At 44.2% G+C, this 26,079-nt stretch overlaps 1 protein-coding gene across 1 annotated transcript in view; it reads left to right on the plus strand.

The window, feature by feature from the left end:
• The window catches only part of LOC149440755 (myotubularin-related protein 13), a gene marked incomplete at its 5' end in the record, with an annotated part of 208,535 nt that overhangs the window by 78,700 nt on the left and 103,756 nt on the right, over positions 1-26,079 (plus strand). The window contains 4 exons of the mRNA XM_089658165.1: positions 3,014-3,183; positions 3,894-3,967; positions 4,101-4,296; positions 12,015-12,142. Coding sequence (XP_089514291.1) covers positions 3,014-3,183; positions 3,894-3,967; positions 4,101-4,296; positions 12,015-12,142 — 568 coding nt within the window. The remainder of the gene's footprint in view (positions 1-3,013; positions 3,184-3,893; positions 3,968-4,100; positions 4,297-12,014; positions 12,143-26,079) is intronic.

Raw genomic sequence — 26,079 nt, forward strand, 5'->3', positions numbered from 1 at the left:
CCTCTCGGCGATGTCCCTCTTCATTGGGTAAATTGATAGAAGTAGGAACCATTGGCTCCCACTCCTGTCAACCAAATCCAGTGACTGGGAGGGGGGGGGGGGGGGGTGCGAAGCCCCACTGTCTATGTCAATAGACGCAGACAGGGAGGCTTGGGAGTGAGTCCGCATCTGTGCTCCCATGGAAAGCGGCTTTCCTTGGGGGCACTGGGCAGGGGGAGTAGCCGGGAGTGCCAGTGGGGGACCTGAGAAGAGGAGGGTTGAGGCTCCTCTATGCAAAACCATTGCTTAATTTAAAAAAAAAAAAAAGGAAGCTTTAATATCACTTTAATACACAGAGGACTGGAGGCTCCCAAAACACACCATAAGTAGCTGTGGTTGAGACCATTTGCCCTATACATCCAAATATTTGCATGCAAGACAATATTCAATGCAGTCAAGGTTGTTTTGCACCTCCTCCTGCATTTTCTTTAATGTGAAATGACAAAAATCAAATGGAGAGATTAAAAGCCAAGTGGCGAAGCCAGTAAATCAGGTGTAACAGTCCTCCCACCAGAGCCTCCAAGTGGAACAGGCAGCTAGTAGATGGTATAGCCATCCACCAACCACCATTATATTTTTATCTGGACAAACCATTTCATCTCCTTCAACCCAGAAAGGGTTAAGGACCCCCTCTTAAACTTTTTCCAGCCCACCAAATGTAAAAAATAGTTTTGTTTGTGTTCGGTGGAATGTTCGACTTGTCTTAACGTCGCCACTTAGATTAGATGTCTGATCATAACTCGATAAACAATCGCTGAAGTGGGGGGTTGATGTCATTGTTTGTGTAGCTGTGTATCATTCTTCGACAATGACTTGCAGCCGTTGTCCCTATAAGATGAAAATCTACATGGCCGCGGCAGCGTCCCCGTTTCCCCGAGACGCCGGACTGCTTGCACGATAATGTGATCTGGACAACTACGAAGCATGTTTTGGATCATGTTGTCAAAATAAATCTCTAACAATGGAACTTTTAAGTGCTATCAGGGGTATTTGAGGTATTGCAAAATGCCAATGTAATTCTTCCGAGCTCTATTTTGTAGTATATCATTTGTTGCATAGTTCAGGAATGAGATACATTCTACTGATCACTTAATCAGCCAAAATAGGCTTTATTTATATGGGACTGTCCAGTCGGTTATGGAAAATGTTGTATATAACGTGACCTGTTCATGACAGAAGTATGGAGTGGCCATCCGTCCTTCTCTAAAGATAAAGAGGGGAGCTGCAAATGCTGCCCCACCAACACTCCTGCTGTACATTTAGTGTGACGGTCCATCTCCAGTGTACACTGCCAGGTGCCCCCACTTCCAGGTATGCAGGGAATGGACATACGCTATGGCAGAACGTGTGTGAGTACATTTCCACCACACCTCGATGGGTTTGTTGGTTGTCCCAGTAATAAACCATGGCCATTAATGTGTAGTTTGACCCCTTTGCCAGTAAAACATCCACCAGTCTTCTGGGAAGACTTTCCACAAGATTTTGGGGTGTGTCTGTGGGAGTTTGTGTTCCTTCAGACAAAAGAACTTTTGTGAGGTCAGATACGAAACTTAGATGAGAAGACCTAGCTAGCAGTTGGCATACCAATTCATCCCGAGGGGTTTAGTAAGGTTGAGATCAGGGCTCCGGCTTCCTCCATACCATTTGACTTCCTCTATACAAAATTCCTGTCTTTATGGAGCTGACTTTGTACACAGGGCCACAGTCATGCTGGAACAGAAAAAGGCCTTCACCAAAATGTTACCACAAAGGTGGAAGATCACAATTGTATAAATGTCTTTTGGGAGAGGGATCCACATACTTTTGCCCATATAGTGTATCTTGCCTAGTGCCACACAGTCCCTAAATATGTGTGTTGGCATACAGTAAGCATGTTCCTATACAGAAACCTAAGAAGGAGGCGCCAACCTAGTTCACCACTGTACTGTATATCTCTTAAATAAGTAAAAACTAAAATCCACTATACTCACAAAAATAGAAATCGCACAGCTGTATACATAACCAAAACACCACCAGACGCCTGTCCATCCGATCTGGCGTAGCTGACGCATTTTGAGGGCCATGCTCTTTTCCTCAGAGATAACCAGAACCCATATACTGCAACATTCATATAGAGCATGGATAAGCCCAACTTTCCTCACCCTAATCATTTTTTTTGGCTCTTGATGGTGTATCAGTGTTCCATTTTGCTGTTTTAAAGGTCCAGGATGGTTCCCCAAGAAGGGTTAAACATTGTGAGGGCTGAGTCTTTCTTTGACCCCTTCCCCCAATTAATGGTGAGGAAAGTTGGACTTATCCACAGTCTATATACGTACTGTAAATGTTGCAGCATACAGGCTCTGGTTAGCTCTGAGGAAGAGGGCGCGTTAGCTGCGCCCGATCGGATGAACATGCATCTGGTGGTGTTTTGGTTATGTATTGGCCTGTGACATTTCTCCTTTTGTGAATATAATGGATTTTAGTTTTTATTTATTAAAGAGATATACAGTAATGCACTAGGCTGGTGTGCCACCTTCTTATATTTGTGTTCTAGTATTGGTTTCCCCCGAATTGAAGAGAGCAGCAAAGCTTCAGTGCATACATTGGTGGTCCATTTGGAGAAGATGTACATTGGCCCATTTTGGTGGCTCAAGGTGGAAGAACTGTCCATTTGGGCTCCGTGAACATTGGACTGTCAGGAAGGTTGCTACACCAGTAGTGCGGACTTTATGCTTTTTATTATGTTCCTATACAGGTACCAACTATCAGGAACTCTCAGATTGCATAGGAATTTTGGGGCTCTATTGGTGCCCAGTGAAGGTAGACTGTTAGAAGCACAATCGTACACCTTCTAGACCCTGAAACCCTCCCCGCAGACAAAGATTAAGTTTTATTTAAAGAAATGCGGCATTAATAAAATACTGCTAATACTATCTGTATTTATGCTATCTTTCTACAAAGTGCAAAGCATTTATAATCCATTTGTGTTTCTCAGCATTGCTGGCAGTGTTGCGGAGAGCTACGACACGGAGAGCGGATTTGAGGATTCGGAGAGCGATATTGCCAATTCGGTGGTCCGATTTATCACGAGATTTATTGACAAAGTCTGCACGGAGAGTGGGGTGACCCAAGATCACATCAAGAGCCTGCACTGTATGATCCCAGGTATGCCCCATCTGTAGGCCACAGGGGGGGGGGATTTTTCTCCCCTGATACATTTAAATCATGCATTCCCCATACTGCTCCTTTCAATGGGTGAAGACTGTCAGATGGTGGAGTTGACTATCTGAGTGGCTGTAAAACTATCCAATATCCATCATTGTGGCAAATCATGGAGCACAACCTGGCCCCTTCCTGCCCAGCCACACTCCTATCTACAATCAGAGGTGTGAAACCTTGTCCTGGCATGTACATAGTTCATGCTTCTGCCACACTTTTCATTAGCTCTACTGGGCTCTTCCATTATAACAGCTTGTAATTGATACTTTCTATCTAGTGCAGACAGTTTTCTTTGACTAAAATGTGTTTTTGGAATTCACTGAGATACAGATACGAGGTGGTATCAAAATGTTTCGTAGTCAGTGTGCCAAAAGACACCACCCTGTGTACATCGGGAGCTGTGCAACTGGTGCTATTCTGACTGTGCATTACCACGTCTGCTATTTCATCATGTACAGCAAGTTAGAACAAATGTGAAATTCTGCGTGAAACTGAGCAAATCGCTGGATCTCCGCAATGTTATTGAAACGGCAACCATTGAGCTGGATCTTCATCTTCAGGAAGAGGGAATTTTTGGTGGTTGAGTTAATTGAAGGCTTTTCTGATCTCTCGTCGTCTTCCAATGTGTAATTGTGTCTTCATCCTGTCTTTACCAGGTATTGTAGCTATGCACATCGAGACTCTAGAGGCCGTACATCGGGAGAGCAGGAGGTTACCGCCAATCAAGAAGGTAATGAGGTCATCAGGGGAATGCATTTTCAAAGAGCTGTAAATTTTCGAAGTTATGGTTCCATATTTTGTCCAATTTTCAGTGTAAATAGTATTTCTTTTTTTTTTTTTAAATATCTATCTTTCCTTTACAGCCCAAAATCCTCAGACCAGCCTTGCTTCCTGGGGAAGAATTTGTCTGTGAAGCTTTGCGTGTGCTCTTGGACCCCGATGGAAGAGAGGAGGCGACTGGAGGAATGCTTGGAGGACCTCACATCCTGCCAGCAGAGGGCGCTCTATTCCTTACCACATATCGTATCATTTTTAAAGGCACTCCACATGACCCTTTAGGTACTTGTATCTTGGCACATTATTGGTTAAAGTGTAGATCCAACTTCACGTAAGTTGTCGGCAACTAATGAAATATAAGCAAAGTTGGGAACTATTGTAATTTCTTACTTGTTCCCGTGACAGGTTGGGGGGGATGGGCTGGGGAGGGAGGCTGAGGGATGGTGAGTATAAGTTTGGGCAGCACAGTGGCTAAATGGTTAGCACTTCCACCTGGTAGTACTGGGGTCGTGGGTTCAAATTCCAACCACAGCACCACCTGCCTGGAGTTTGCATGTTCTCCCTGCATGGGTTTCCTCCGAGTTTTCCAGTTTCCCCCCACACTCAAAAGATATGCTGGTAGGTTAATTGGCTCCTGTCTAAATTGGCCCTAGTATGTGTATGTATGTATTTGAATTATGGACTTTAGATTTCGTTTAGTTTGCTGCACCTGTTATCACGGGCATAATCTGCCCCCTTTGAAGCCATTCCAAGCAGAATACTCCAGATCTCTACGGTATTATCTGCTTATCTGAGTCCATTCTAAGCACAGTCAGCATTTCTAGGCTAAGATGAAGAAGGAGCATGCTTGGCCCCCGAAACGCGTTGGAGGTTGTGTACAGGGTGGACTGACCATTGGGGAACTCGGGCACTGCCCGAGGCCCGGGGTCAGTAGGGGGCCCCATGAAATGTCCCTGGTACCTTTCATAGGTTTTTTTGGGTGTGATTTGAGTGTGGGCGAGGACACGGGGGCCCCATGATCTCCTATTGCCCGGGGGCCCCATGAGTTGTCAGTCCGCCCCTGGTTGTGTATTATTATTTTATGGAAAATGTAAGCATTTTGCACGTTTTCACCATCAGTTTGTCTCTGGTGGGGTGTTTAATCTTTGAGTTCCTTTCATGGATACCCACTTTAGGGGAGCCTTGTTCCACATGACAGAGCAAGTTGGCTGATTGCACATTTATGGTCTATTTCATGTTCTGGAACAAAGTGTTGAAATCCCAGCATTCCTTTGATTCTTTTTTTTTTTTGGCGTCAAAACTGTTGATGGCATAGTAGAAAAATAGAGACTAGAGCCAGCTTAGTCAAATGCCAGTCAACCGGTATGCTCAAGGTTTTGTAGGGACATAGAAGCACCTAAGGAAACAGAAGGGAAGATTCACACTCTGTGACCATTCAGCCACCAGCTTTGGAGAATGCAGATTATCATTTAGCTTGAAACAGGCATTCAGCAGTTGCTAGGAAAGTGATTGAATCTCGGCAGCTTCCAAAGCGTCGGATGACAAAGCGTCATAATGCACTCTTGATCTGATCAGTAGGTTTTCCGTCTCTGTGATTTGGGCTGTGCAGCGATCGTGACTTTTTTCGAGTGAGCTGCGGATCCACGAGTTTGTAAATTGTTACTCTCTATTTAGTTTTGTAGTGGCCTCCAAAGTAAACCCAATCAAGGCTTGTTCTCCTGTTACGACACAAGGCGATTAACATCTTGGACCACCCAACGGCCTTGTGTGAAGAGCTTCCAAGTCAAACACAAAGCTGCATAAATATCCCACCACTTTTTTCCCCTCTCCGTTCTTGGCGGAACCCAAGATTTTACGCTAAAGAGGAAAAACAGGGGAGGATCCTTTAACTTGGTCATATCTTTGATATCAGGAACTGTCCCTACAAATTAGGGACAGGTGTCAACTTTACATTAGAGCCCTAATGGGATCTGATGTAGGTAATGAATAGGTGAATGTAATCACCCAGGTCACCTGCTGACAGTACCTGCCCTGACTGGGTACTTTACATGTACAAATTGTGGTATCTTAGTATTTGCGTGTTAAAGGGGGCTTGTCTGGTTGCAAATATGGGAGCCACAATCTCTAAACTTGTTTTTTAAAGTAATTGTTTTACAAAAAATAACAAACATGTCATACTTACCTGCTGTGTGCAGTGGTTTTGCACAGAACAACCCTCACCCTTCTCTTCTGGGGTCCCTTGCTGGCACTCCTGGCTCCTCCTCTTTGGGGAGTGTGCTTCCTATGGGGGCATTTGTGCAAGCTTGCTCCTGAGCCCCACTGGCTGCATCCATAGACTCGGCCCCGCTCCCTCATCTTAGGATTTGACTGACAGCAGCTTGAGCCAATGGGTCCCACTGCTATCAATCTGCACTGTGAGGAGGGAGAGAGAGCCACTGCTCTTGTGCACAGTGCTGGGTTGAGACCGGGTCAGAATAGTATAAGTGGGGGCAGCTGCGTACAGAAGGTTTTTTTTTTTTTTTTTGCAGCCTTTAGAGACCCATTAATGTGCAAACTCCAGAGCTGTAGGACAGTCGCGGAGCCTTCACCTTTAAAGGATAAGTTCACCTTTTGGCCAAAAATAATAAATGCACATTTTTTTGCAGGTAAAAAAAAATTTAATTTATCATTTTTGGCCAAAGGAGCCTGGAAATCATTGCACCAGCGAGCAGTAGATCGCTGATGCCATGCAGATCTCCTGCAGACCTGTCAGAATATCTGCTTGACGTATGGGATGTACAGGGTGTATGGGATGTACAGGGTGTATGGGATATACGGGGTGTATGGGATGTACGGGATGTACGGGGTGTACGGGATGTACAGAGTGTATGGGATGTACAGGGTGTATGGGATGTACGGGGTGTATGGGATGTACGGGGGTGTACAGGGTGTATGGGATGTACAGGGTGTATGGGATGTACGGCCAAGCAGATATTCTGACAGGAAGCTTCAATGAACTACCACGGCACTCCATAGCGCCTTGGTAGTTTATTGAAAACTACAAGCCCACAGGCTTTCGGGACTTGCAATTCATTAATTCACGGAAGTCCGTAAATGAACAACACTGGCGTATGGGCGGAGCCCTGCATTGCCACACCGCCGTGTGGGCGGAGCCCTGCATGGCTTCCCTGTTTTCAAATTTGACAGATAGTATGGGGAGATTTCTCCTCGTACTATTTGTCAGAGGGAGGGGGGCGGCTGTGGCTATGGGAACTTGTTACACGTTCCACCCTAAAAACGAGTGGAACCTGTAGCATGTTCCAAAGGTGAACTTATCCTTTAAAAGCCACGTCACCAATCCCGGCATCCCAGGCCTTCCACTTTTAACACAACGTATGTTAACGCCCTGCACGGGTGTAAAACCGGTCTATATGTCCACAAATGGAATGATTCGGCCCTGGCACAGATGCATGGATCAAGGAAATTTTTCTTGGACATCTGAAAGTGATTGTTGTTTACAGAAATGTGTCCTGTCCTCCATGTCTCACTTTGATGAATGTAGCTCCGCTTTCGTATCTGATTCATATGACAGGAATTACTTGTAATTATTGGCGATCGGCGGTTGATATCAGCATATGGAAGCAGCTAATAACTAAACCCCTGCTCTCTGGTTACTAACACCGAGACCCTCCGGCCAGCTGAAGGATTTGCAGCCATTTGAATGGCAGTTTATTGGCGAATGGCGGTGAAAATAATCCCGGAGACTGGGCTTCCATGCGGAGCTGAGACTGCCGTTTGTGTATATTGTGGTATTTGTGTATTTATTGAGGCCTGACCTTTTCCCTCTTTGTATACATATTCCATTATCCGAGAACAAATTGTACCTGTCTCGCTAAAAGAACATTGCTGCAGCCCACCGCCAACAATTTGTCCGATCCATCGATGGGAGGTGCAATCAAGGTCCTAATGCAGCTGAATAAAAAGAAGTTTAACAATTTGATTAAAGCAAAATGTTATGGGGAAAAAATCCCGTTCAGATGCGCTATATACACAACAATGGGTTATAGAAACCTTTATTGCCGTGTCTTACTTGCTTGGCCAAGAGATTTACATGGAAGTCTTGGAAGCTTGAAATTGGTGTGTTAGTGGGAGAATCTGCCTTCATTATTGCCTCCTACGTGCTGTAATGTGAAAGGAAGCAGCACAGTTATCCCTTTAGAGTTTTTGAAAGTATCTAACTAAAAAATAAACTATTTGCAATGAATGATTCTTATTTGACTTATTTAAACTTGCTTTGACTTTAACACACATTAAAGCGCCCGCTGCTTCAACATGCTTTTTTGATGTGTTTTTGATGCTTTTTTTTTTTTTTTTTTGAAGCTTGACAAATGCACTGTGTGTTGATTTTCTATTTGTTTTAACCACTTGCCTACCGGGCACTTTTACCCCCTTCCTGCCCAGGCCAATTTTCACCTTTCAGCGCTGTTGCACTTTGAATGACAATTTCACGGTCATGCAACACTGTACCCATATGAAAGATTTTTTTTCCTTTTTTTTGAGACAGACAGAGCTTTCTTTTGGTGGTATTTAATCACCAGTGGGTTTTCTATTTTTTGATAAACAAACCAAAAACAACTGAAAATTTTGGGAAAAAAACGTTTTTTTCTTAGTTTCTGTTTTGTAAAATTTTGTAAATGAGTAATTTTTCTCCTTCACTGATGTGCGCTAATGAGGCTGCAGTGATGGGCACTGATAGGCTGCACTGATGGAGACTAATAGGTGGCACTGATGAGGAGGCACTGGTAGGTGGCACTGATGGGCAATGACAGGCATCACTGGTGGGCACTGAAAGGCAGTACTCATATATGGCACTGATTGGCGGCACTGACTGGCACAGTTAGGTGGCACTGACTGGAACTGTTAGGGGCACTGATTGGCAGCACTCATTGGTGGCACTGACTGGCACTGATAGTTGGCAATGAAAGGCAGCTCAGATGGGCACTGATATTTGGCATTGATGTGCACTGATATGCACTGACAGGTGGCATTGGTGGGCACTGACAGGTGGCATTGATGGGCACTGACAGGTGGCACTGATGGGGCTACACTGATCATCAGTGCCCTGATGATCAGTGTAGATGTTCCCTCTGAGGAACGCCGATTACCTGCTCTCCTCTCCTCACTAGCTGTCAGCGTGACAGCTCATGAGGAGAGGAATGCTGATAATCTGCATTTCCTTATTTATATGTGATCAGCTGTGATTGGACACAGCTGATCACAGGACAGAGCCGAAGTCATCGGCTCTTTCCGCTGATTGGTGATCCGCTGTGTCCCTGTGTCATATGACGTCCTCCCAGAACGAGAGAACCACCTTTCACCCATCATTTCCTTATATGGCGGGCAGGAGGCTGTTAAAGGGGCCTAGTAGATCCCCAGCTCATTGGTACCCTTGTTCAGCAGATCCCCAGCTCATTGGTACCCCCAGCTCTGCTGATGCCCCGCTCAGTAGTAACCCCCAGTTCTGGTTTGCTGATCCTCCTCTCTCTTCAGTCTCTGTTCATCTCCCACTCTATTTCTCACCACGTGTGGCATTTGCTAGTTTCTCCTACTCCGGTCCCCAAGCTCCGTTGATCCTGTACCGCTCAGTCCTCTCTCTCCGTTCCCCGCCCACCTTCTGTTGTACCTTTCCTATGTTGTACACCATGTGTGCCGCCTGCTAAGTTGCTCTGCTCCAGTCCAGACCCCGCTCACCTTCCTGCAGATCCATGTTCCACACCAGATGTGACGTCTGCACCAGACACTTACAAAATATATACACATGAACCGGAAGTAACTGCTAATGATGTCTTTCCAGTTCTCTTGATCTACAAGTGCATTCTGGGATATCTCATACCTGCAATACCTCCAAAACAGCGCTAACGCTGAATAAGAGCTCCTCAAAAGCTTCAGGAGCTGTAATGAGCTTTTTCATAGACTTCTATGGAGACTTCAGAGACGCTTTGAAGCACCAAGAAAGCAACATGGGTTATGATTTTTGAAGCAAAGCAAATGCAACTTTGTGAACAGGAGTGAGAGGTGCTTTGATTGGCATTTAGGGCTCACTTACAGCACCTGCAGCTTTTGAGAGACTTTTATTCAGCTTTAGCTCTTTGGTTTGGAGGTATTGTAGGTATGAGATATCCCAGGATGCACTGGGAGACCAACAAGATAACCGGAAGGATGTCATCAGCAGTCACTTCCAATTCATGTGTATATATTCTGGGTGTGTCTGGTGCAGACATCACATCTGGTGTGCTGCATGAAGCCTCAGGAAGGTGAGCGGGGTCCAGACCGGAGCGGAGCGAATAGCAGACGGCACACTTGGTGTATACCATAGGAACACTATAGCAGAATGTGAGCTGGGACCATAGAGAGAGTGCTGAGCGGCAGATGATTCACAGAGCTGGGGGACCAGAGTAGGAGAAAGTAGCAATGTCACATGTGGTGCACAGCATGGAAGCGATATAGCGGGAGGTGAGTGGGGACCAGAGAGAGAAGAAGGTCCGCAAACCAGAGAATCGGCAGAGTTGAGGATTACTACTGAGTGGGGGGTCAGCAGAGCTGGGGGTACTACTGAGCGGGGGATCGGCAGAGCTGGGAGTACTACTGAGCAGGGTATCAGCAGAGCTGGGAGTACTACTGAGTGGGGGATCGGCAGAGCTGGGAGTACTACTGAGCGGGGGATCGGCAGAGCTGGGAGTACTACTGAGCGGGGGATCGGCAGAGCTGGGAGTACTACTGAGCGGGGGATCGGCAGAGCTGGGAGTACTATTGAGCGGGGGATCGGCAGAGCTGGGAGTACTACTGAGCTGGGGATCGGCAGAGCTGGGAGTACTACTGAGCTGGGGATCGGCAGAGCTGGGAGTACTACTGAGCTGGGGATCGGCAGAGCTGGGAGTACTACTGAGCTGGGGATCGGCAGAGCTGGGAGTACTACTGAGCGGGGGATCGGCAGAGCTGGGAGTACTACTGAGCTGGGGATCGGCAGAGCTGGGAGTACTACTGAGCTGGGGATCGGCAGAGCTGGGAGTACTACTGAGCTGGGGATCGGCAGAGCTGGGAGTACTACTGAGCTGGGGATCGGCGGAGCTGGGAGTACTACTGAGCTGGGGATCGGCGGAGCTGGGAGTACTACTGAGCTGGGGATCGGCAGAGCTGGGAGTACTACTGAGCTGGGGATCGGCGGGGCTGAGGGTACTACTGAGCTGGGGATCGTCAGAGCTGGGAGTACTATTGAGCGGGGGATCGGCAGAGCTGGGAGTACTACTGAGCTGGGGATCGGCAGAGCTGGGAGTACTACTGAGCTGGGGATCGGCAGAACTGGGAGTACTACTGAGCTGGGGATCGGCAGAGCTGGAAGTACTACTGAGCGGGGGATCGGCAGAACTGGGAGTACTATTGAGCTGGGGATCGGCAGAGCTGGGAGTACTACTGCGCAGAGGATCAGCACCCCCATTCTAGAAGAAAGTGCACAGGGGACACCCTTGGACAGTAGCATTGTCTGTCTGGGGGAAGGGGAGTATTATATGTGCTAGCAGATTTAGATACACTAACAAAATAAAGCCAAACTCTAGCTCACACTGCAGTTACAGCAACAGGTTTTTCTTTGGATAAAGGTTTTACATATAATATAATATATAAATAAAAGCTTACCATTGTAAGCACCCATCAGTGGTAAATGGTTTGCAGGAGAGCTTGTTCCCATAGCTCATTGAACATTAGATTGGGTGCTCTTGCTTTCTGAGATCACTTCTATACAGAATGATCTGTCATTGCCCACTGTTCTTGTTAAGATATCTCCTGGTTCTGTTGGCCTTCTTACCTGTCCATTCTCAGAATCAGCTTCCCGTTTACCAATGTGATTTACTTATTGTGGCCATGTAACAAGCTGAACCTTGCAGGGAACGCAATGTATTGTATGTGGGAGGAACAGCTGTTTGCACTGCATATGTAACCTATATTTCTGTTCCTTCTCCCCATAGTGGGCGAGCAGACCATCATACGCAGCGTCCCCATCGCTTCTATAACCCGAGAGAAGAAGATCAACATCCAGAACCACCTACAGCAGAACATGCAGGAAGGACTCCAGATTCGCTCGGCCACTTTCCAGGTAAATGGAGATGACGTCACCACCCTCTCCATGGATCAGTAGACTGAAGTACACTGTTGCATAGTTACATGGACAACTAATTAAAAAAAAAAAAAGACTCGTCCTTCAGATTTAGCCTCTCATAAGCTCCAGCTGTTGTGGACTAGAGGATGACCAGAGCGAACCCACGGGTCAATTTTACTTAGTTACACAGAGTAAAAAAAACAAGAATTTAACCACTTCCTGTCCGGACACTTTCACCCCCTTCCTGACCAGGGCAATTTTCAGCTTTTAGCGCTATCACACTTTGAATGACAATTGCGCGGTCATGCAACACTGTACCCAAATTAATTTTTTACCATTTTTTTGAGACAGATAAAACTTTATTTTGGTGCTATTTATTCACCACTGGGATTTGTATTTTTTTTGCTATGTAAATGAAATGTCCAAAAATTTTGAAAAAAAGTGTTTTTTTTTTATAAAATTTTGCAAATAAATAATATTTCATCATAAATCTTAGCCAAAATTTATTCCGTTATCTTTTTAGTAAAAAAAAAATCCAAATTAGTTTATAACCAAAAATTATAATTTTTAAACATTTTTTTTTACATTTTTATTATTTTTTTTATATTATTTTTTATTTTTTTTTACATACTGTCACCATAGCGACACTGTACTACTTGTGGGGGGTGATGAAGATTTTTTTTTTTTACACGGATTGCTTTTACACCCATATAGGATGTAAAAGCAATCATTTCTCTTTCTCTTTGTCTGCATTCTTGCACTCATTGAGAAGTACTGAGTGAGCTGTGATTGGTCACAGCTTGTCACATGGTACAAGGCTTTTGTGAATAGCCTTGTACCATGTGACCTCTGTGATCATTCACAGATTTCACACGTAGTAAGCAATGATGTCACAAGTGACATCTTGCTTACTACTTTGCATGTGATCACTGATTGGCCAATCAGTGATCACATGATCGGGACCTCCTACAGAGGTCCCGTCCGACGATTGGTGTTTCACTGTGTGCGGAGGACACAGCGGGCACCGGATTGCGGTGCTGCACGCTCCCAGGGAGCGCGCACAAGCAGGGTGCGGGGAGGCCGTTTATAAACGGCCACCTGACCCTGCAGTGCCACCGTCCAGCCGTTTATATGCAACGGCCGGTCGGGAAGTGGTTAAAGCCAAACTCTGGGGAAAATGTTTACTTATGTATGTACTTGTAAAAAAGAAAGGGAAAATATCACCAGCACACCGAGGATCACCAATATGGGTTCAAATGTTTTAATGAACAGTCACATAGTTACAGCAAGGCAACATTTCGCAGTCTGGCAGGACCCCTTCATCAGACATGACGAAGGGGTCCTGCGAGATTCCGAAACGTTCATTAAAACTTTTGGACCAGTATTGGTGATCCTCGGTGTGCTGGTGACATTAACGCAGGAAAGTGTGCGTTTGGATTATACACTTGCTTGTAAAAAAGAAGTCTCATGTCACTTTTTATTAAAGGAAAAGTTCCAGTTTTATAACATGTACACCCATATTAATGGTGTAACGTGGAACATGTTACGAATGCACCACCCCTGTTCCTCCCCGCTCCCCAGCTTTGATAACTAGCGGGGGATCTCTGCCAGCCCCCCCCCCCCCCCACTAGCTGTCAATTAAAAAAAAAAACTTGGTCATGCAGGACTACACCCACCCGGCCGCATGGCTCATTCACAGTCCTCTCCTCTGTGAATGAGAAACTACAAGTCCCGACAGCTTTAGCGGCACATCCCATACGAGCAAGCAGACAGGAGAGACCTGTATGACACCAGCGATCTGCTGCAATGCTTTACAGGCTCCTGCAACCAAAAATAATAAATGCACTTTTTTACCTGCAAATAAATGGGCATTTATTATTTCTGGTAAAAAGGTGAGCTTATCCTTTAACGTTTCTGTTCCCCAGAAAGTACATACAGTACTTTGTCCCATCTTCCTATGTGCTTTCTAAGGCTAGCTGTGAGGCACTGTGCACCTCAGTGACTAAATGGTTAGCACTTCCGCCTGGCAGTACTCGGGTTGTTGGTTCGAATCCCAACCACGGCACCACCTGCCTGGAGTTTGCATGTTCACTTTGTGCCTGCATGGGTTTCCTCCGGGTACTCCGGTTTCCTCCCACACACCAAAGACATGCTGGTAGGTTAATTGGCTCCTGTCTACATTGTCCCTAGTATGTGTATGTATGAATGTGACCTTTTAGTACACAAAGCTACAAGTTTTTACTTTTATAACCTTCTATCTGCCAGCATCCTAACAACCAATGACATCATCAGTTGATAATGAAGACGTCGGTTGCATGCACATCATCCTTGTTTGGCCCTCCCCTGCCCCTCTCCGTCAGCACTGGGGTCACATTAGCAGAGTAAGGGAGAGAAAATGAGAGAGACACATTGGAATACTAGTCAGTACCAGTGTGCAAAGGTGTATTTGTTTTGGAAGAATAAATCACCTCTAACATTGGGTGTCCTACATGTGTGAAGAATAGATTTTTACATTTTAGATTGGGGTGTCTTGAGATTTGTGAAGAATTGTAAAGGGTGCCTTGAGATTATCCAACATTTTAACCACTTCCCGACTGGCCGTTGCATATAAACGGCCGGACGGTGGCAGTGCAGGGTTGGGTGGCCGTCTATAAACGGCCCCCCCGCACCCTGCTTGTGCGCGCTCCCTGGGAGCGCGCAGCACCGCGATCCGGTGCCCGCTGTGTCCTCCAGACACAGTGAAACACCGATCGTCGAACGGGACCTCTGTACGAGGTCCCGTGCATGTGATCACTGATTGGCCAATCAGTGATCACATGCAAAGTAGTAAGCAAGATGTCACTTGTGACATCATTGCTTATTACGTGTGAAATCTGTGAATGGTCACATGGTACAGGGCTATTCACAACAGGCTTGTACCATATGACAAGCTGTGACCAATCACAGCTCACTCAGTACTTCTCAATGAGTGCAAGAATGCGGACAGAGAGAAAGAGAAATGATTGCTTTTACATCATATATGGGTGTAAAAGCAATGTGTAAAAAAAAAAATAAAAAATCTTCACCACCCCCCACAAGTAGTACAGTGTCACCATGGTGACACTGTACTGCTAGGGTGACAGTATGTAAAAAAAAAAAAATAATAATATAAAAAAATAAAAATGTAAAAAAAAAATATTTAAAAATTATCATTTTTGGTTATAAACTAATTTGGATTTTGGTTTTTTACTAAAAAGATAATGGAATAAATTTTGGCAAAGATTTATAATGAAATATTATTTATTTGCAAAATTTTATAAAAAAACACTTTTTTTCAAAATTTTTGGACTTTTTCATTTACATAGCAAAAAAAATATAAATCCCAGTGGTGAATAAATACCACCAAAATAAAGCTTTATCTGTCTCAAAAAAATGGTAAAAAATTCATATGGGTACAGTGTTGCATGACCGCGCGATTGTCATTCAAAGTGTGATAGCGCTGAAAGCTGAAAATTGCCCTGGACAGGAAGGGGGTGAAAGTGTCCGGTCTGGAAGGGGGGGAAAGTGTCCGGACAGGAAGGGGGTGAAAGTGTCCGGACTGGAAGGGGGTGAAAGTGTCCGGACAGGAAGGGGGTGAAAGTGTCCGGTCTGGAAGTGGTTAAAGGGTGCCTTGACTAAAAAAAAAGGTTGAGAAGCAGTGCTATAGCTGATTGTTGTATTTATACATAATAATGAGATCCTCACTTGCTTTTCATAGTAAGTTTAGTTGGCGGTCTTTCCTGTTTTCAGCTGTCATGAAAGCTGTTCTCTCAACATTGCCTCTTCCTCAGCATAGACATAACAGGTGCTCTTTAGAACCTTCAGTATTGTTTAGAATGCCTTTTGTAGTTGTGTCATATTTTTGACTCTTAACAGATAATGCTGTATAAACGAAACTCTAGATAACAGAGGTGTGCCTTATCAGTATCCCATCTGACGATGGGGTCATCTGGAAGCTGCGATCGCCTTCAGATGTCCTAAATATTGCCTGTCTCATCAGAACCGATACTTGAGTAACTTTTTTACCTGTGACTCAAACTGCCATATTACCAAAGTTAAACTTTGGGCACAAAAACAGCATTCAAATCTATTCCTCAGTAGCCAAAAAGGATGTTGGTCCACATTGTGGGCACCAAATGATTTTGCATATATAGGTATTACCTTGTAAAGTAGCAGTGATGTCATCACTATGCTGTACATTGCCTGTGCAGAGAGAACAGCTGTGGGAGTTTACCCTGCAGGCCCCACCTACTACAGAAGGGGGCGGAAACAAGACCAGTCACCCTGCACAAGGAGAGAGAGCAGCAATGAGCGGTCTTTATTACAGGAAGGAAAGGTCTCACCCTGAATTACTGCACAGATCTGGAAGAAATATACAAAGCTTACTGAGATTCAAGAAGAAGACACCACTCGTGTTTAGACAGTATTTTCTTACTGAGTTCAGCTTTGAATCAACCTTTTCCTTCGCCTGTGTTTTCATATCTAAGTAACTCACCCATACATAATCAGTGAGCAAAATTCTGTTCCAGTCTCAACTCGAATCTCAGTTACTCTCCCAGTGAGTGCCGCAATTTTATCATCCTCACAGCCTAAAGACGGTAAAACCAAGACTTCAGTCTTAGTCCACACGTCAAATCCCTTCCAGTGTCAATTGTGTTAGCTGAGGGAGTGGTTATAAATGGAGATGAGGGCTTAGATGTTGACTTTTGATAAAATGGAAATATTTGCGTATCCGTAATGGTGCTGTTTAGTCTGGTTTAATTGCATGATTTTGGGAAAGTGTGTTTGGAACCGCTAATAGTGTGTCAGGAATGGACTCGCCAATGGTGGTGGGACTCACCTGCCTTGTGGGCTGCAGTACCAATGCCGGCCAGCGGGTGCTCTCAGCAACCAGAATCTCACTCCTGTAATCAGACCATCACCTGAGGCTAATTGCAGGAGTGTGTATTTAAGCAGGATCAGGCCTGTGATCAGTGCCTTGGTATATAGTTTCGCTTGGCCCCTGTATCCTGATCCTGCCTGCTTGAATACTGACTCTGCATGAACTCTGCCTGTACTGACCTTGGCTATTCCTGACTACTCTTCTGCCTGCTCCTTGTACCTTGCCTGCCCGTTTGCTACCGACCCGGCCTGCCTGACTATGTTTAGTATTGTTCTTATTGTTATCTGTTGGAGGTTTGGTTTGATTGCACTGTGTTTATGTTTAGTCTTGCACTGCGTTTATGTATTGTTTAGTCTTGAATAAATTGTATTGTTTATACTATTCCTGAAGCCTGCGTTTCCCTGTGTCAGTCCACACACCTCTGGTCTTACCTGGAGCCCTGACAGAGTGAATCCTTAAAGTGGTTGTAAACCCTCTCATATACACAGTGAGGTGGCCGGCTTCAGATGAAAAACAGAGATGAAAATAATCCTCCTACATAAATCTTCTCTTTTCTACATTCCTTCAAAAGTGCTGAATTTAGATAAATTCCTTCTGCATCTGTCAGTAGCCCAGAGGAGGGGGCAGGGAGCTGCAGTTGGAGTTCATGTACTATGCGTGAGAGCTGATTGGAGGAAAGGGACACACACCCCTTCACACGCGTGGCACAGGAACATGCAGAGCTGTGTTGTGAATAGACAAGCTGTGTGCTGAGCTCCATCACCATTTTATCTCTGGTGTCCAGACAACTTGTCAAAAGTGACTCTTCCTCCTCTTTGTGGGTCCCCAGCTGGCGCTTCTTGCTCCTCTCCCTGCCGACTAGTGCCCCCATAGCAAGCTGCTTGCTATGGGATCACTCTTCCGTGCTTGCTCTCAAGCTGGCTCTGTGTGTCCATAGACACACAGAGTATGACTTAGCCCTGCCCACCGCTCCCTCCTCACTGGCTGTGATTGACAGCAGCTGGAGCCAGTAGCACTGTCTCTGAGCCAGTGAGGAGGGAGAGAGCCTCTGCTATCATGCATATCATTGGATTGAGATTGGGCTCAGGTAAGTATTGGGGGTGGGGCTATGAAGCGAGTCTTACATTGACTTGATTTTTTGTTTTATAATAGCAAACAATAACTCATTTTTCAGGTTTTTTTTTTTTTTTTTTTTAGCAATGTCTCCTTACTTGTACTCTGCAGATCTTGGAAATTGGAGTTCTGCACACATTTTGTACAGAATTAAATTAAACAAACTAATCAAAATGTTCAACCTCTGCTAGGTCCCGAAGGGGTTACACAACTTTTGTTTCTGTTCACATGGTTGGAGAGAAGGCATCGCATAGGGGCGGTGTACAGAGGAGCGTTTTATCTACCCGCATGATGTAGCGGTATGACGCAGGCAGCAAAGTAGAACCATTCAATAGATGATAAATAACCCGTCTTCGTGCTCGGCAGACATAATAATGTCCAATTCTGGAGCCACTCAGTCTAATGAGGACACTTAGAGGCCTATGAAGGAGATTCTAAGGAAACAAGTGGTATAGGTTGATATCAGGGAGATCAGTTTGAGTTTGGTAACAGCAGGTTGATTCCTGTGCAGAATCTGTTGAGGCCTGTAGTGGTGACTTCTCTACACGTTGAGTTCCCAAAAAAAGAATGGAGAGGGCCACAATGTCACCAATGGATGCTGCCAACGATGCTTGGAAAAATATTGGTCTGGAGGGGTTCTCCAACCTGTGTAATAGTTTACCCAGACCGCAGTCAACAAGCAAGCTTGGGGGTCTCCCATAGAGTGGAGATCCATGCTGTCAGCTCTTTTAGCAGGTTTCTTACATACAGTTTCTACATAAACCGTCAATAAATGTTCAACATAGTGTTTGAGCTCACAGCTGGGATCTTTAGAATTCCTTCATTATATCTTGTTCCCAGCTCCTACTGCTGCAGCCATTCCAATCATCCCGAGGATACCCTTCATTTCCCCCTTCCCAATGTGGAGTCTCACTGCTCATGCTGCATTTTCTGTAATGTAAAACTAGTGTAGACTTTGCCAGGGAGCATGAACCCTGCCCTACATGCTTTTCTTTTTTGTATTTGCTTTATGGTAGATACGACATAAGCAGTGAGACATCAAAATGCAAAGGCCAGGGCAATTGGAGTCCCAAGGGGGCTAGAAATGGCTGGAGTATAGCCAACCTGATTATATTTGAAGCAGCAGTCTTGGGTGGACTTCAAAGTAGCTTAAAGGAAGCCCGTGACTAATGGAATATAGGAGCTGCCACTGCTGGTTTGTGTTTGGAGGTGTGAGTTCCAGTGCTGTCATCCCGATCTTTTCCCCACTGATTCACATCAAGCAATGCAGGGTTGGAATTACCAACTTCCCGTTCGGCCCATGTATATAAACGGCCGGATGGGAGCAGTGCAGGGGTGGGTGGCCGTTTATAAATGGCCTCCCCACCCCCTGCTTGTGCACGTTCCCTGGGAGCACGCAGCACCACGATCCGGTGCCCGCTGTGTCCTCCAGACACAGTGGAACACTGTTTGTTGTACGGGACCTCTGTGTGAGGTCCCGATCATGTGATCACTGATTGGCCAATCAGTGATCACATGCAGTGTAGTAAGCAAGATGTCACTTCTGACATCATTGCTTACTACGTGTGAAATCTGTGAATGATCACAGAGGTCACATGGTACAGGGCTATTCACAACAGCCTTGTACCATGTGACAATCACAGCTCTCACAGTATATTTCTCAATGGCTGCAAGAATGCAGCCAGAGAGAAGGAGAAATGATTGCTTTTACAGCCTTTATGGGTGTAAAAGCAATCAGTGTAAAAAAAAATATCTTCATAACCCCCCACAAGTAGTACAGCGTCACTATGGTGACACTGTACTGCTAGGGTGACAGTATGTAAAAAGAAAAAAAAAAATTTATAGAAAATAAAATAAAAATGTAAAAAAAATTTAGAAAATTTTTTTTTACTAAAAAGATAACTGAATAAATTTTGGCCAAGATTTATGAAGAAATATTATTTATTTGCAAAAATGTATAAGAAAAACAAATTTTTTCAAAATTTTTTGTCTTTTTCATTTATATAGCAAATAAAAATAAAAATTCCAGTGGTGAATAAATACCACCAAAATAAAGCTTTATCTGTCTAAATACAATGTTAAAAAATTCATATGGGTACAGTGTTGCATGACCGCGCAATTGTCATTCAAAATGTGATAGCACTGAAAGCTGAACATTGGAATGGGCAGGAAGGGGGGTGAAAGTGTCCGGACTGGAAGGGGGTGAAAGTGTCCGGACTGGAAGGGGGCTGAAAGTGTCCGGACTGGAAGGGGGGGAAAGTGTCCGGACTGGAAGGGGGGGAAAGTGTCCGGACTGGAAGGGGGGGAAAGTGTCCGGACTGGAAGGGGGGAAAGTGTCCGGACTTGAAGTGGTTAAAGTGATTCAAAAGGCAGAAGGTTTTTTTTTTGTTTTTTTTAATAGGTAAAACCTGCACACAGTTCCCTTCCAGCTACCCCCATACTTACCTGAATCCAGTCTCAATCCAGTGATGTGCACGAATGCAGAGGCTCTCTCATTCCTCATTGGCTCAGGCAAAGCAGCGGGAGCCATTGGCTCCTGCAGCTGTCAATCACAGCAGGTGAGTAGGGAGCAAGGGTGGGGCCTAGCACACAGAGGGAGCTCGGGAGCGAGCGGATCCAAAAATATAGAATAGTGTCACGCTCCACTGACAATCAAAAATATGTGATATCAAAACCAAAATATAATCCAAAACAAATTCTGTATAAAGATACAATATCACTGTTGCAGCAAAAAATGTCCTTATTCAATCCGTGATTTCACACTCCTTCTGGTGATGTAACAGAAACGATTTGTGTGCAATCCACCGATAATAAGTTGTGATATCAACCAACTGTGCACCTGCATCGGCTGTGCTCTCACCTGGTATATATGGCCAAACTGTTAAGTGAGGTTATATAAGGCTTGTGTCCCTTTAATTGGACTTGAAGCTGGATGGGAATGTCACTCTTCAAAGTTAAGGATCCCCTCTCTTCCTTAGGACTCTTCCTCCATAGATGTATGTACCATAAAGAGTAATGAAAAACATAGTGCCTTATCTTCTTTTTCAAACATTTATTAAACAATCAGTAGTGCACTCACATGTAATTGTAGCTAAAATCACTTTAAACCGCTATAAAATCATTCCACAGTGTGCATTTGTAATCTCTGCTGTTTACTTGCTATGTGTTGCCTGTCTCCGTTAAGCGTCGTGACGTCAGAGCCCCTCCCCTACGTGTTACGCCACCGGGTCACGTGGCTTCATCATGGGGAAATGATCTTGCAATGGCGACACTCGGCAGGGGGAGGATCGGAGCTGCTCTGTGCAAAACCATTGCACAGAGCAGGTACAGTGCATTCATAAAGTATTCAGACCCCCTTCACTTTTTTCAATGTTATTTGTCTACCTGATACTACAGTTGTTTAAATTATTTTTTTTTCTCCTTATCTACATTCAGTACACGATAATGACAAAGTGACAACAGAATTGTAATGTTCGTGATCTTGTTAAAAAGAAAAAACTGAAATATCACATTGGCATAAGTATTCAGACCCTTTGCAACAACACTTGCAAGTAAGCTCAGGTGTTTCCCCATTTCTCTTGATTGTTGCTGAGATGTTTCTACACCTTGATTGGAGCCCAACTGTTGTAAATTCAGCTGATTGGACATGATTTGGAAAGGCACACATCTCTCTAAATAAGCTCTCACAGCTGACAATGCATACTGTATCAGAGCAAAAGCCATGAGGTCAGGGGAACTGCCTGCAGAGCTCAGAGACAGGATTATTTCAAGGCACAGATCTGGGGAAAGCTACAAAATGTCTGCTGCACTGTAGGCTCTGAAGAACACAGTAGCCTCCATAATTTTCAGATGGAAGAAGTTTGGCACAACCAGGTCTCCTCCAAGAGCTGGTCGCCCGGCCATACTGAATAATTGGGGGAGAAGGGCCTTAGTAAGAGAGGTGACCAAGAACCCGATGGTCACTCTGACTGATCTCTAGAGAACCTGTGTGGAAATGGGACAGAGAAGTTCCAGAAGGACAACCACCACTGCAGCCCCCCACCGATCTGGGCTTTATGATAGAATGGCTAGACAGAAGCCTCTCCTAAATGGAAAACACATGAAAGCCCACTGAAGGTCCTTCAGGTGCATTTTTGTAAACTCCAAGCAGGCTTTCATGTGTGACTGGCCTCAGGTGATACACAGAGATAAAACAAATCCTCCTACATAAGTTGTACCTGTTTATCTGTAGTCTTCTCTGTACAACCGTTCAAAGTGCAGAATTCATAAAGCTTGTCTGAGCTGTCAGGGAAAAAAAGGGGGTGGAGAGCTGAAATTACACACTGCAGAGCTCATTGAGGGGAGCTCTGACGGCTGACTGGAGAGAAGAGACACCCCCTTTCACACAGGAACAAAGATGAGCTGGAGGTCCCTTCCCTGTCACCTTTTTTTTCTCTTGGTGTCCGTGCTCCTAATTAAGACAAGTACACACTATAAGCCCGGGTTCACACATATTCGGTGTGGTATAGCGCACGTGATTTGCACAGGAACCACACCGCTTCCCTGTGCAAATCACATGCGATTTGTGTGTGGTGCGATTGGAGCCAGGGGCTTACTGACCATTTGGAAACTCAGGCACTGCCCGAGGGCCCGGGGTCAGTAAGGGGGCCCCATGAGATGCCCCTGGTACCTTTTTCATAGGCTTTTTTGAGTGGACAAGAACATAGGGGCCCCATGATTCCCTATTGCCCGGGGGCCCCATGAGTTGTCAGTCTGCCCCTGATTGAAGCCGTATATTTTGTATGGCTCCAATCGCACCGCACCCGCACCAAAAACGTGCAGGACCCTTTTTTTGGTCTGCACTAGATTCGGATCGCATGGGTATTCATAGCTATGCGATCCAATTCTGCACATTTCGGAGCGCTTTCGGGGTGTTGTTAACATACGGGGTGCGATTCTGATGTGGTGCAGAATTTGCACAGAAAATGCTGTGAATTCCGCCCCGCATCAATGTGAACCCGGGCTTAAGGGTTATGCTTTGCTTATATTTCATGTCTGAGATTCACTCCCAAGCATGTTGTCAGTGGGAGGCGGGTGGAGGAGGCAGCAGGCATACTTTTTTGGGCACAGAGTTCGTTTTTAGTGGATGAAGATGGAGTCACTCTGGTCAATCCTCGTCCAGCTCAGGCAGCCAAATCTGCCTCTTTGACACACTTTATTAGCTGACGTTGTAGAATTACCGACAGCTGTCATATTTCTTGTCTGTGGGTTTGGTGTTCTGGTTTTGGCTCCATACAGACATGCTTTGCACGTTTGCCGTAGTACGACCGCTCATTCCGTAGCAGCTGCATGTTTGTGTTGAGATATTTACATTCATCTTTCGTCTGATAACAGAAGAAGTGGCTCATCCTGAATGGTGATGGATGTTTCAAACTCTGGTGAGACTTGGGAAACATTTTGCGGTTGGATGAGTCGCTCAATGTGTTTTCAGTTTGCGGTGTATCCCCCCTCCACATTTACAGATGAGCTATGGACGTGTTTGTCAGATGGAATTAGAGGGATAGATAACTTTCTGCTGAATAAGATGCTGGGCCTCTATTTACAACTTCAGTTTCACTTGTCAGCATCTCACAAACATGAGCGAGTCGGCATACCTCTCTATGGTACAAATCCTCGGAGGAATCTTATTTATCAACATTTTAAACAGAATGGTTACAGTGGGTGCGTTTGCGCAATAACTTGGATAATATTTATTGCTGCAAAGGACCCCTAGGAGAGCTAAATCGGCAGCAGGTGACACAACCCACCAGACTTGATCAATGAAATATTTTTAGATTTTGAATATTATGATCTGTAGAATTGTAGACGCTCCCTTCTTTTAAAGTGTATCAAAACCCCAATTGAATGTTCCGCAGCTTACACCTCCTTGGTGTGGTGGCTAGGTTTGTCAAGCTTTCTTTTCGCCTGGTGGTCCTGTAAACATCCTGCCCTGGGGTGGCTACGTCAACCCTTCGCTGTATGGAGGGAGCCATGGTTGTCATCCTAGGCTGCTCTCCTGACATGGACACCACACGACCTTATTTCATTCCAAAGACATGCTGGTAGGTGAATTGGCTCCTGTCTAAATTGTCCCTAGCAGGGGCGGACTGACCATTTGGAAACTCGGCACTGTCCAAGGGCCCGGGGTCAGTAGGGGGCCCCATGAGATGCCCCTGGTACCTTTTTCATAGGCTTTTTTGAGTTTGGGCAAGGACACAGGGGCCCCATGATCCCCTATTGCCCGGGGGCCCCATGAGTTGTCAGTCCGCCCCTGGTCCCTTGTATGTGTATGCATGAATGTGAGTTAGGGACCTTAGATTGTACGCCCCTTGAGGGTTAGGGACTGATGTGAATGTACAATATATATGTAAAGCGCGGAGTAAATTGATGGCGCTATACAAGTACCTGAAATAAATAACTTTCTGTTAAATGAAGGACAAGGCAGTTGATAGTTTACAGAACATAGCCAGGATGGAAGTTGACCTTCACAGCAAGGAAATAGCATTTTTGGCAAGATCAACAAGTATTTTCTGTGCTTGCAGAAAACGTTCTTAGCTTGAAAACTAATGCAGCAGCCACATTTAAAGAGTTGAAATATACTAGTTTCATTTTTAGGTCTAACTGCTTCCCGACTGCCCCACTGACATTATTATTATTATACAGGATTTATTATTATTAATATTATTATACAGGATTTATTATTATTATTATTATTATTATTATTATACAGGATTTATTATTACTATTATTATTATTATACAGGATTTATTATTATTATTATTATTATACAGGATTTATTATTATTATTATTATTATACAGGATTTATTATTATTATTATTACTATTATTATACAGGATTTATTATTATTATTATTATTATTATTATTATACAGGATTTATTATTATTATTATTATTATACATGATTTATATTATTATTATTATACAGGATTTATATTATTATTATTATTATTATACATGATTTATTATTATTATATAGGATTTATTATTATTATTATACAGGATTTATTATTATTATTATTATTATTATACAGGATTTATTATTATTGTTATAATACAGGATTTATATATTATTATTATACAGGATTTATTATTATTATACAGGATTTATTATTATTATTATTATTATTATTATTATAATACAGGATTTATTATTATTATTATTATTATTATTATACAGGAATTATTATTATTATTATACAGGATTTATTATTATTATTATTATACAGGATTTATTATTATTATTATTATTATTATTATTATTATTCAGGATTTATCATTATTATTATTATACAGGATTTATAATTATTATTATACAGGATTTATATATTATTATTATACAGGATTTATATATTATTATTATTATTATACAGGATTTATATGGCGCCAACAGTTTGCTCAGCGCTTTACAATATAAGGGAGACAATACAGCAACAATACATTTCAGTACAGAAGGAATGTGAGGGCCTTGCTCATGGAGCTTACAATCTAAAGACATATACGGTAGCAGGGCGGCCACTCTGTGCTGGATCACATACCTAGTACACGATCCGCTCTTCTGCGTTGGGGGCACACCCGCCGCCCAGGCTGTGCTATGGTTCGGCACAGCGCGAGCCGTTCAGCGGGTCCCAGGCAATGATTGATGGCTGGGACCTGCTGATCGGCTCAGCAAATCACAGAACAGTGTTGATAATAAATTACTGGGACTGAGAAGCCATCGTGGTGTTTGTTTTTTTCCCACTGCAAAGCAGGGAGTAAAGAGACAAGATCATTTAGTAAAAGCAGCATACAGTTCACACAATAAACATGGTTAACCCCTTCATCACCCTTAGATGTTAACCCCTTCCAAGACAATGTCATTAGTACAGTATAGTATTAGCACTG

This window comes from Staurois parvus, unplaced genomic scaffold (assembly GCF_062004578.1).
Source record: "Staurois parvus isolate SC_StPar_1 unplaced genomic scaffold, SC_StPar_1.0 ptg001054l, whole genome shotgun sequence".
Lineage (NCBI taxonomy): Eukaryota > Metazoa > Chordata > Amphibia > Anura > Ranidae > Staurois > Staurois parvus.